The 12,887-nt window shown below is 34.8% G+C and overlaps 1 protein-coding gene across 1 annotated transcript; it reads left to right on the forward strand.

Moving 5' to 3' along the window:
- Nucleotides 1-371: 371 nt before the first annotated feature.
- Nucleotides 372-8,557, forward strand: LOC105327932 (neuronal acetylcholine receptor subunit alpha-6). Its single transcript, XM_011428613.4, has 7 exons — nucleotides 372-1,445; nucleotides 2,460-2,504; nucleotides 2,633-2,742; nucleotides 3,281-3,511; nucleotides 6,537-6,756; nucleotides 7,105-7,201; nucleotides 7,823-8,557. The coding sequence occupies exons 1-7, from the start codon at nucleotides 1,245-1,247 to the stop codon at nucleotides 8,266-8,268; spliced, it is 1,350 nt and encodes a 449-aa protein (XP_011426915.3). The 5' UTR covers nucleotides 372-1,244; the 3' UTR covers nucleotides 8,269-8,557.
- Nucleotides 8,558-12,887: the final 4,330 nt, after the last annotated feature.

A 12,887-nucleotide genomic window follows, 5' to 3' on the forward strand; every position in this document is an offset into this window, starting at 1 on the left:
TTGTATTTGAGCAGAGACTTCTTGTCCCAGGATAACATTGATACATTGTGTTCTGATGTGGATGACTGGACCGTGTGTCATCCACCTTTGAAATAAACAAACCCCAGGTATTCATTTTACAATATAGTTCCGTCAGTTCAAAATTACACGTCTCAATTAAAATTAATTAGTAAACGGACTTGTTTTTTTTAGTTTAAATCAATAGTAATACCCCAGTAATAATTAACATTTAACAATTACTGATTAATTTCTCTCAAAAGTTTTCAAACAATGAATTCGTTTGCCGGAACTGGTCAGTAAACTTCAAACGTACTCTGTTACCGACCATTCTCTCTGAGATTCCGTTGGAATGAACATCAAGAAAAAAAAATGAAATATAAAGGTGAATAAATCAATGCTTGATTTATCGGATGGTTGATACAAAAACTTTACATGATTTGCTTAATTACAGTACTTGGCAATTTGGTGTGGGTATCTGTAAAAAAAAAACCCCACCCATAACTCGTTTTGAAATAAGAGATAAATCTGTTGAGGTGTTTTTAATCAAGTAAAAAGTTACAGAAACTTTATCAACGTGCATCATTGAGGTATCCACCCTTTCAGTTTTTCTTCATCATACTTATACATAGTCACACAAACATTTTCTTAATTTTTAAAGTCGTTTTGACAATAAAAAAAACCGTTTAATATGTATCTTAAAGAAAAATTGAGGTTTTATTTTCATGTGACTTTGCCAAAATAAATTGCTCTTTCTCTCATTAAAACAGATATACATGTATTTTTGAAATTGTGATTACGAGCAGGCAAAAGGTTGGGGAGCATTGAAATATAATCATCGATTGATGAAGGTGTTTGAGTTAACGTTATCACTTAAATTACTGAATTGCTCAATAATGTGTTTGAAGAATCCTGTTTCAGATTCAAAAGGAACATTTGTAAATTCATACGCAGATAAAATGAAGTAAATGGGTTAGGTTTTTTAAAGTGTTGGATTTGGTGTTCAGAGAAACCATGTTCTGAAAATTATAAAATAAGAGAGAAGAAAAAAACCTCATTATGGCCAGAACTGGATTATTTTTACCACGTCCAGTAAATCAATTGAATGGGTTTCTGTTACGCCCAGCAAGAAATTAAGATGCAGAGATCAATGAGGCGAGAGACTGAACGATGATCTGTGTCAAATCTGTGCTTCACTTTGGACATATATCTGAGAGCGCCAAACGCCTGCAAGTGCGCGAATCGAAATGGTTTACACCAAGGAGGGAGAAATATATGTGTGTCTTACTCTTCTTACTTCAATTCCATTGTCATCAGCTTGGAATTCGTCTGACGTTCAGGCGATCAGGAAGAATGGAGTACTGAGTAGCAATTATGACCGACTGGTTCGTCCCTCCAAGATAACCAACGTTAGTGTGGCCCTGAACCTCCTCACCATTAACTATATGGTAATGTATAGATAAATATCTACTCAATTTCTAAAACAACGCTTCTATAGGATAAGTTATATTAATTACACTTCCATTTCTAGTCAATTTTATGCCGTTGATAAACAGTAATTTTGTATATCATTGTATATTGTTTATTGAGTATATAACATGTAGACTTAAAATTCCAAATATAAGTATGTAAACGTGCTAATGATTATGGATTTGAACGCGAAAAAATTGAATAATTTTCATTATGCTGAATTTTCATTGAAATTGTTTGACATTGACGAAATTGTTCAAAATCCAAGCCTCAATGAATTGGTCGAAAGATATACATTGATCACTTGTCCAGTCATTTAAGGAATGAATTCAATATTTATTTGTTTTATACGATATAAAATGGTTTGGGGCAGTTTACGCTTTATAAACCGCGAAGCGGTTTATAAAAAAGCGTAAACTGTTTCAAACCATTTTATATCGTATAAAACTAATAAATATTGAATTCATTGCTTATAATTTAATTTTTTTACACTTCATTGTAGATAAAAACGATCATTTAACCTTTAAAATGACGTAATATTGTACAAAATTCAAACGTAACGTCAGGCGTATTGATACGTTTTTGACGTTAGTCTTACTATGACGGTGGCAACATTCTTTATACGATATAAAATAATTTTTTAGCCAATCAGAAAGTGCGTTACAACCAGAATTAAATTATTTGGAATTAAAAGAATTTCGTATGCTTTTCTCTAGTTTCTTGTCTTATTTTCCATATTTGAAAAAAAAAACAAAGTAAGTCTTAAATTAAATTTCGTTTACAGCTTTCTATGAACCTTTTTTTATATATAGTTTATTTTGATTTATCTCTCTCTCTCTCTCTCTCTCTCTCTCTCTCGCTCTCTCTCTCTCTTGCGAAATCAGCAAAGGAAAAAGTAGGTAATCGGTAACAAATTGTCTGGTAAAGAACAATTTTTTTGTTGTAAGCACAAGTTAAAATATTAAGGAAATAAAAAAGTTTATTTTTCACAGGACATAAAGAACCAAGTTCTGTCTACAACGGGATGGCTGGAGGCGGTACGTATTTCTGGCAGATATCAATTATAGCACAATTCAACTAAACCAAAAGAAATAAAAAAGAATTCTCGGATGAGAAAATTTGTCTGACTACTTTAATTTAAAAAAAAAGGTGCTTTTCTCTGCAGAGTTGGGAGGATTATCGGCTAGCATGGGATGTTACTAGATATCCGGACATCACTGATGTATTTGCAGACGAGAGTGAAGTCTGGCGTCCAGTGTTTTTCATAGATAATTCGTAAGATACAACTACTTTGTACGATGTATTGAAATGAATCATTTCTTTTGAAAGCTTTCTGAAGAGTTAGATGAAACATCTTTGAAAAGTAAAATAAATTGGAAAGACGAACTGCATATCAATTTTTAGACATTTGAACTTTTGTAGCTTGTAGCAACCAGCAGCTTGTTAACAAATTCATTTATCGAACAAACAGAAGACAAGCGAATGAAGGATGATATTTTTTCTGTGTTGATTAAAGATATTTCAACTTACCCTACCCTACATACACTCATTCGTTTACAGTGTCAATGAAAATAATAATTGGCCTCCAGTAGATTATCAAAATATTTAAAGCAAATCGATTTTAAGCGGAAAAACATAAATATGGACACAACCTATTACTTCTTAATCAATTATAAAATATAACTGTACACGCTGGAGATCAAGTATAGATCTTCACTATCGTAGAGATTTCATAAAAAAAATTAATGATCTCCATTGAGAAAATGATCTAAAAAGATAATTAGAATCTTGTTTTTTGGTTTCGTTTGGACAGCGTTTCCGACCTGAATATTATTTCGGACTCTCAACTGCTGTACCGGATCACTCACACGGGGGAAGTGGAATGGGAACAGCCCCGGATGTTCACCACGCACTGCCGGATCGACATCACATACTACCCATTTGATACCCAGCTCTGTCAAATTAAACTCACCAGTTGGGGCTACTCGACGGGCGAAATCGAACTACACCCTACCTTCTCGGGGATCATTACCGAGGACTTAGAGTAGGTGTAGTTTAATCTATCAGTCATTTTTTCAAACACGTGTGTTTAGAAAATATTATGGCTGATTACTTTCTTCAAAACTGCAAAAAGTCGCAGGTAACTAATATATAAATAGTGCCTGTTTGGGAGGTCAATTTCAACAGTTACCCTCCCAAACAGGCACTATTTATTTTATTATACTTAATGTCTTATTTTTAAAGAAAAAAATATTACTGCTTTTTTATATTGAAATGAAGTGATTTCTAAGGCGAACCGTACGCGCATAATTTACGCGCATGTAACAATTCGTTGTGTTACCTGTTGCCAAGTGTGTTGCTAACGCTGAGGGTAATAGTATATAAATAGTGCCTGTTTTGGAGGGTAACAGTTGAAATTGACACCCCGAGAAAACCATTGTCAACCGACGCGAAGCAGTTGAAATTGACACCCCGAGAAAACCATTGTCAACCGACGCGAAGCGCAGGTTGACAATGGTTTTCGAGGGGTGTCAATTTCAACTGTTATCCTCCCAAATAGGCACTATCTATTTTATTATACTGAATGTCTTAATTTTAGAGAATTTTTTACTGGTTTTATATAGAAATGATATGGCAAACCGTACGCGCATAATTTACGCGCATGTAACAATTCGTTGTGTTACCCGTTGCTAAGTATGTTGCTAACGCCGAGGGTAATAATACTTAATATCAGTCATTTTATTTTGTCAATCATGATTACAATGTATTTGATTTTCCAATAGCTACATGTAAGTAGGTCCTAAGTAAGTATAAAAAACAATGCAGAAAGTAACTTAATGGATGATATAAAATATATAAATTATACATGTGCATGGTTTTAAACCCGTGTTACAAGCAAATGAGTTATGCTTAGTTGAATAGTTAAAATGATCAATATATACATTGTTTAAAAGGATTGTGTAGCATCTAGAAGAGATCACAGAACCTTTTTTCTCCGGAGTTTTTATAAAATTCAAAATTTCACGTGGGACTTCATGATAGAATTACTTTCATAACACACGAATATTTCAAGCTTTATTTTTTTTTTATTACAGTGAATATGTTGTTTTGAATATAAAATCTCTGTTTTCATAATTTCTTAAAACTCTCGCCCTTTTTTTTATATATATATTTTATTAGTTATGGGGTTAAATCAATACATTTTGTTTTTAATTATGCTTAAGGATGGCTTGACTAAAGTCAGATTGACTCTAATATGTTTTACGGTGCTACCGTTCTGGCGAGCGCAGCAAGAATTATACACATACCTTGCATCATTGTCAACTTATAGTTTTATTTAGGTATCAACGAACGTCAAAGAATTTTTGAGAGAGTATATTGCTCTACAATAAGTATGCCAAAGGTACTAATTTTAATGGTTATGATACATACAGCGCAACCCACTTCCCAGAGAGAGAGAGAGAGAGAGAGAGAGAGAGAGAGAGAGAGAGAGAGAGAGAGAGAGAGAGAGAGAGAGAGAGAGAGAGAGAGAGAGCCCGGTACCTGTTTGTACGTAGGTGTGTAATTTCCCACTTTTAAATTTAATAGTCTGACTATATCCCATATCTACATAATTTTTTAAACTGTTTATTTTTTTATTTTATTCCTTTTTGATTTATTTCAAAATGTCCTATTGTTTATTTCCTCCCTACTCATTCATGCACAATTAGCTTAAAAATGGATCGATATGACAGTAAAGTATGGCTCTTGCTAATATATATACATAAAATCTCTATATTAAAAAAAATTAAAAACAAATCATACGTCAATGAGGCAGGTATCGCAGTCTGTACTGAAATAGCTAGTACACGCATTACAGATGTTTGATCCACCTCTAAATTTATCGCGGGAAATATAGCGCGAGTGCACTGTGACGTGATCCATGACTTTGTTCGTCTTTGTTTATGTTTCTCGACTCATTACGGAGGTATGGAAGCATGTAACAAATCTTTTGAGTCTCGCCAAAGCATATGCGGTACTCAAAACGTGTCTTCAAACTTTAAGTCACTGTAAATTACGAGTTAAAAGTCGGCCATTTTTGGCATAGCACCACGGGTGAAAACATTAGAGAGCATTATGGGACGTAGACAAAAAATTTTATTTGATGAACTGTAGGTTTAGCTCGTTCTTTTTCCCGCGCACACTGGTTCTTAGAGCTCGCTTTGCTCGCCGGCGCTGCGCGCCGGCGAGCTGCGCTCGCTAATATGTAAACGGTGTGACCGTTGGACCGAGCGCAGATTTAACACTGTTCAGTTTGATTTTTGTAGAACAATTTAAATTTATTTAAACGCACACAGTAGGATCCGCCTGGTTGCCTACTCAAATCATTAGCCAAAGTTTAACTAAACGTCGCGTGCTCAGTCTACATTATGACGTCATGTTTCAGACGTAAGCCGTACACGTTTTGTCTTCGGAAATAACCGAAGAGAGTTACGTTTATCCGAACTTATTTTTATTTATTCTTTCATTGTTTATCAATTTGATTCATATAAATGCTGCGGTAATAAAACTGAATACTTAATTCAGTATCTAAAAGATCAGTTCCTTGATGTTAATGTTTTTATTTTCCATCTGATAATTTGATAAGGCATACATAGAACTAGTCGTGTTTTTTGATTGAAACACTATTGAAACTTATCTGGCGCCCTTTTTTATTTCTTTTAACTCAAATTAACTTCTATGGAAACGCTGGAACTTATTTTAATCGAGTTTAGGGGTAATAATCATGGATAAGTACCAGTCAATCGATGATCGAACTAACTTTTTAAAAACAAAATGGCTGCCAATATGGCGGCGCCCAGGGCTGGAAGAAATTTTTTTTGGCCTTAGTACCCCCGATTCAACTTTGATTTTTCACTGATTTTCTTATATATACGTGTTACCATTAATCCTCGCTTCGCGAGGCGGGCTTCGCCCGCCTCTCGCTGCGCTCGGTATAAATGTGCTTTAAAACCGGTATAGGATAGAGAAAGGACCCAATTTTTGTGTTTCATTTAAAACTCCATACTTAATTGTCTCCCTTATTACAGGCCTAATGGCGAGTGGCTTTTGCTTCAGACAAGTGCCAAGAAAAATGAGCTGATTGAACTCGGTGCCAATGGCGTCATAACGAAACACTGGGAGATTGTGTTCACGATTGTGACGCAGAGAAGGACGTCATATTACGTCACGGGCATCTTGCTGCCTGTGTTTCTCTTGTCCTACCTCAACACACTTGTGTTTATTCTGCCAGTTGAATCGGGGGAAAAAGTACGTGAAATGATGAAAACATATTAGTAATTAATAAGAGTTAAGAAGTTTTATGAATATAATAGCTCAAATTAATGAGAAGAAGGCCACCTCAAACTGAAACACATCAAGATGCAGCGTGTTTTTTAAGGCCCTCCGAAAACAATTACAGTATAAAGAAACTATACTAACCTGGAGAATTTCTCATGTTATTCGGAAATCGGAATATTTTAAAATGTTTGAGCAGTTAATATACAAGCAGTGAAAGAAGCCAATCAACATGCAGTAATGGGTTTTGTGCTCTATTTATTTATACGTTTGGTTTGTAACAGTATCGAATTTTGTATCTATAATCCTCTGTCTGTTCAGATTGGGTTCATCCTGACCGTCCTCCTGTCCCTGGCTGTACTGCTGACCATCATCACCGACAAAATCCCCTCAACCTCCATTGAAGTCTCCATCTTGTGTAAGGCAAACACACTCAACTACAGGGTTTAAATTTACATTTCAAAGGTTTTCTACATGAATTCAAGCAAAAGAAATGAGTTTTTCAACAACCCAATTCACAAGTCGCTGCATCCAGACTTTTACATGACAAGGTTGTTGTAAAAGTGGACCAATGATTTGGAGCAGAACAATGACCTTTACTTACCTCCTCTGTAATCTGTTTAATTTTATTGAAGGTTGATATTTTGCACCTGTGTTAATTCGAATTAAATATTTTTGTACGTTAAACAAAGTAAACAACCATCGGCACTTGGTCATTTAAGTATATAGTCCTGATCTAAGGAGTATAATTACATTAAGCTTATTCCATTCAGATTGAGTCTTGTTATATCATATGAAAAATACACTCATCAAAATTTTCACAGTGTAATTCCCATGTTTATCGTTGAAACACTTATTGAGATTTTAATGTTTTATAATTAATTAACGCCCAGTGGTTGTGTGTCTGTTTAGTGAGGTTTCTTGTACCATTTACGGATATAGGCCTACATGTATATAATAGTTCCAATGCTCTATTTTTTTTATTTACTTATCAATTATACTAAAGGTATGTATTAAAACCTATTTATTTCATTTCCAGCCGTGTACCTAGCCATAACTTTGTGCTTCAGCGTTGTTTCCTGTATTTTGTCCGTCTTTGTGATGTCCGTCAGTTTCCAGGAGACTTCTAAGCCACTTCCGCGGTGGGCGGAAAAGCTCGCTAAAAGCAACATCTTTCCATCGGCTTGGTTGACCAAATGTAGCAACTGTACAATGGCAAGCAGAAATAAAACCTCTTGTAACGTCCAGGCTTTCAATGAAAACAATGACTTAGACTTCAAGGAAAGAAGCCAGACTGAAAAGGTTGATGGTGATTCTCAGGAACCCGAAAGTTCAAGCTTGTCTTGGAGTGAAGTGTCTAGGAAGCTAGACAGACTGTTCTTTTACATGACTTTTGTTTTAATCACCTTGGAAACCATAGTTTTTCTCGTGATTCTGATGATTGGTGGATCAGTTAACTCACAGAAACTTGTCAACTCTCTATGATTAATGATTAACTTTAGTGTATACACTACACATAAAACTAGGTATATTATAGCTCGAAGACAGTGTTTTGTAAATTAAATTAGAATTTTTCAACTGAACATACTAAAACGATAATATATGTGGTACGAAACTATTGATTTCTCTTAGACTGTCAAAACTTTAGAACATTAACTTGTTTTAAAATGACTTTTTTGAACGACTCTGTTATAAACCCTGTCCAAATGAAAAAAAAAGATGGAGACAAGTGAAAACAAAAGTTAACTATACTTATTTTCATTAAAAATGAAACCCCGTCGCCGTATTTTGTTGTCCATCTCTTTGGCAGTACGTAGAAAGTCATTTTATTGAAATCGTATGGTTTCACAATACATTTATATAAAATGGAAGATTGAATGAGACTTAACAGCTACACAAACGGCGTACAAATGAATAAAATCGATGCATACTTGATTTTTTATTATGCAACAAACTCTTTTTATGAACATTCATGTCCCGTGCCCCGATATCGATTTGCGGATTTGTGACTTTAAACATTAATAAAGCCAACTACACTTGACATTTTTCAAAATAATAAACTGTTAAGATAAAGTGCAAATAATTGTGTGGTAAAAAATATACACCGGTCTTTTAAAAATGAGCACAATCTTCGGTTCTAAATAGCTATCGCTTGTGCCATCTAAGTAGTTCAAGTTTTTGAAACACGGCGGTGGTAAAGAGTCCCATTTATAATTCACCGACACAAAACATTCACGTCAAAGGCTACCATACACCTCAGATTTAATTAACGAATTTCCCAGGTATTTACCCAGGTATGGGCGGTTTTTTACATGTACACTTACAGAAGTAATACATTTAAAACAAAGTTACATACTTCGTTGCCAAGTGCGCTAAACTGGTTGCACGTTTAGTAGTATTTCGACTCTGAAATAATCCGCTTTCATTTTTACAGTGTTAATCCTGTGATTGAAAGCGCATACATGTAAATAAGGTTTTTGATTGCTCGGGTTGTGTATTGGCCGGCATCAGATTTAAAGCTGTAATGGTAGAGAGAGAGATATTATCGCAAACATAAAACTTCGTAAGTATTTTCAATCTTAAAAAATTGAATATTAATGTATCTAAGAACTAACTTCAGCGTGAATTTGCCATCTGGCGTCGGCTGATATAAATTTAGAATTGCAGTTTTTGCTCGAATTTCGTAAAAATAAATGAATACATGTATAAAAAACATTGTTCAAAATGTTTCTACACACTTTGGCAAAAACATCTGACACGATTTCAAATGCAACTACCAGTACCTTTATTTCCTGTTTTCTAATGTTTAAGAAATATATTCTGCGAGAAAAAAACAAAAAAACTTTAGTTGATGGTTTGCAGATACGGGTACTTGTCTTCATAGCGGTTCTGGTTTATACATTATGAATGAAAGATAAAAGCTTCGAAACCGAGATACAGAAATCGTTTTCCAATAAATCCTGTGTTAAAGTAATTGAAATAAATACAAGCGCGGATCAGGGGAAGGGGACCCCTGTAAATTTCAAATTTCTCAAATTTACGAAGTAAAATTACCCAAAATAGGCCTTGATTAACCCCCGTCCCACCGGCAATTACAGATATTCATCGGAACCCCCCCCCCCCCCGAAAAAAAATTCTGGATCCGAGCATAAAATGCATAACGGAGTTCGTCTTACAATGCCGGTCCTTGATAGGGTTTTGTGGTTTTGTGAGACAAATATATTGCATATTGTGACCAAATGTTGGCCAGCTTAACACGACAGTCTTGATGCATGTGTCGATTATAGGCCTTTTAAAACTGTCAAACTGGGTTTGAAATGAACACAAAAGTTTAATGACAGTAGGGCCTGTTTCATTGGCAGGTGTTGTCTATCTACAAGCCAAATTAGTATATATGTGTGATTAAAAATTCTATTATTTACATTCATTTAATTCCCCACACACAATTCTTCTTTCTTTTTGATTCCGTATAATCTCGTTATACACCTATATCTCATGTATATAAACACCGAATTCCATAATATCGATTGCAAAGGTGTTTTTTTTTTCTCAATGGCACTTTAATTGCAGAGATCTAAATGCACTCTGGAGAAATGGGTACAATTGACAAAACCTCTTCTCCAGTACATGTATTAAATGTGTTTGTCAAAAGCGTTCGCTCAATTCATCAATATTAAAGTGATCAGGAGTTGAATAATATAACTTGGGGGTCTTTCGTGCATGCGATTATAAAAACACTTAGCCTACATAGCTTTTCTTCTAATCAATGTTCAATTGAGATTCTTGGAGAGATAGAGCTTTGTGGTTCTGACGGAGAACGGCCTAAGTGCCAATCAGGCCAACTGCTTCGTGCAAACGTAGCGATACAAAACCGTTTTAACAAGAATTCAAAGGGGTAGTTATTCCATGGAAGAAATTAGTCTACCCCGTCTTTCCCTTAGTGCCTTCAAAAGAAATTTTACGGGAAAGTAGGTATAGTGCCCCATTTTACCACTTACCAAAAATAATTCAATTAAAATTAGATGAAGGGTAATAACAGCACGAGTTCTCTATGTTTGCTTACATGTATCTTTTCTTTGAATGATCCGAATTTCTTTAGAGATTGTTTAGGGTTCCGTTTGAGGACATTTCTTGAGGACATTTCTCGAGGAGAGAATCAAAATTCGATATCTGTTTGGTGATTGTGTCCACTGATGAAGGAGAGATCATTTTATTTTAACGCTTTTAACTGATTTCTTTATTGGCAGATGTAAACTAAAAACTAACGTTACTTGCATGTGTACAGTATCGAGTTTACGGTATACTTTCAGAAACGCAAAATTCAGCATGGCAGCGACAGTGGCAAAAGCACCTGCTATTACCAACGTACAAACCACGCCCCCTCAGGTAGCTCACAATAAGGTGGTCACTTCCAACGGTAACACCAAAATTGTCTTTAACGGAAGACAGGACACTTCCGGCGGATACCAGCCGCAGTTCGTGATCCAGAAATTGTCGGTCACGAGGCTTCCTAACATTGTAAACCGGATGCGGACTGAAACGCTGTCGAGCCGCGCCAAACGAAGTCGCTTCTACAAGAGTGATTCGTACGTGGATTACCGCTGCTACAGTTGGAGGAACCTTGCTCTCTGGAGCGACTACCAAGCCCATCTGTGGAAAGGAGATGGCAGTGTGAAAACTTCTTACAGGAAGTGAAATACTGCATGCAAACCTATGGTTTTAAATTATATTGTACGTACCTATATAATACATTTATATATCAGTTTGTATCACTTTGTCCTGCAGTGGAAATGCCTTAAGTTATAGTAAACTCAAAGTCTTTCAGCTCAAGAAACAGTATTATTTGTACATGGCATTTAATTGGAAAAATTTCATTTGAAAACATACAAATATTTTGTACCATTGATACATGCAATTTGTGGAATCATGGATCGATGTTGTTTTATATACATTACAATGTATATTAAGTTTTTTGATGAATAATTACATTAACCATCATGGAATGGTTCGTGCACCAGCCTTTCGATTTGTCAGTATTATTCATACATATACACATAGTTATCTTGTATCACATTGTCTCATAAATTAACAGATTAATAAACATGATTGTATGTTTTATGTTTTGATTTTCATATTAAAACTATTTTTCATAAACATGTTAACGCATTTTTAATTGACTGAGAAAGAAAGTTAAAAAAGTATGTAAAGATACATGTATTTATATTCTTTTCAAGAATATTAAAGGAATCGTCCATTGACCATTATGAAGTGGTCATTATGGCCGGGGCGTGGTCAAATACAATAAAGGTCAAAGGGTTTAGTGATAGATCAGATCATCCCATAATATTCATAAATGATTTCTTATTCATAAAATTTCAGGCAATGGTACAATTAAATATTGAATTATTGACTTTTTTACGTTATTCATTTCGTATCATCATGCAAACCCCGCTTGTGCCCCAACAGTACGTCATTTGCGTCATTGGTGAAATGTATTGGACTATATGTTACAAAATTATGCGTAGTGTAATCACAGACAAAAATACTGGAAATTGTAAGTAGAACCATTATAACAGGAGTTTGGACTTTGGGTAGTTATGTCAAATAGTAATGTGACGTGGGCCTGTCTATTTCATTGCTGGCCATACAGCCATGGCTTCTTGAAATCAACAAGATTGAGCAAGGACTACGCAATCTATGTGTATATCACTGGAAACCAGCATTTTTTAAACTTGTTTTGATGGAAGAAAAAAATAGTTACATCATACCAGGGGTCTAAGGTCTTGTTAAAATGGTTCTTTTTAAGCACAAAACCTTGTGCTTAAATGATAAATTGAAAAGTTGTTTAAAGTAAATGCGTAATGTACTGCAACAGTTTCATAGAAGTTTAAATGTGAAATTAAGTAAATTAAACAGTATTCATGTTACGGAATTCTTGTATATAGGCGTTATTCTTATTGATCAGAGTTAAACCCCACCCCATAAGGCATAAGCCTATTTAAGTGATTATATCATACTTTCCATAAATTTTACATTTAACTTTGATCATTCTTGCAATTATAACTTTAAGTCAAGTTAATCTACACCTGATCAAGATAATGAAA

The sequence above is a fragment of the Magallana gigas genome, chromosome 2 (assembly GCF_963853765.1).
Source record: "Magallana gigas chromosome 2, xbMagGiga1.1, whole genome shotgun sequence".
Taxonomy (NCBI): Eukaryota; Metazoa; Mollusca; class Bivalvia; order Ostreida; family Ostreidae; genus Magallana; species Magallana gigas.

Bases quoted from the DNA above. Each gene is read 5' to 3' on its own strand.
- LOC105327932 (XM_011428613.4), top strand. From the start codon at position 1,245: ATGGTTTACACCAAGGAGGGAGAAATATATGTGTGTCTTACTCTTCTT. The intron at 3,512-6,536 runs GTAGGTGTAGTT...CCCTTATTACAG, and splicing joins ATCATTACCGAGGACTTAGA to GCCTAATGGCGAGTGGCTTT. The intron at 6,757-7,104 runs GTACGTGAAATG...CTGTCTGTTCAG, and splicing joins CAGTTGAATCGGGGGAAAAA to ATTGGGTTCATCCTGACCGT.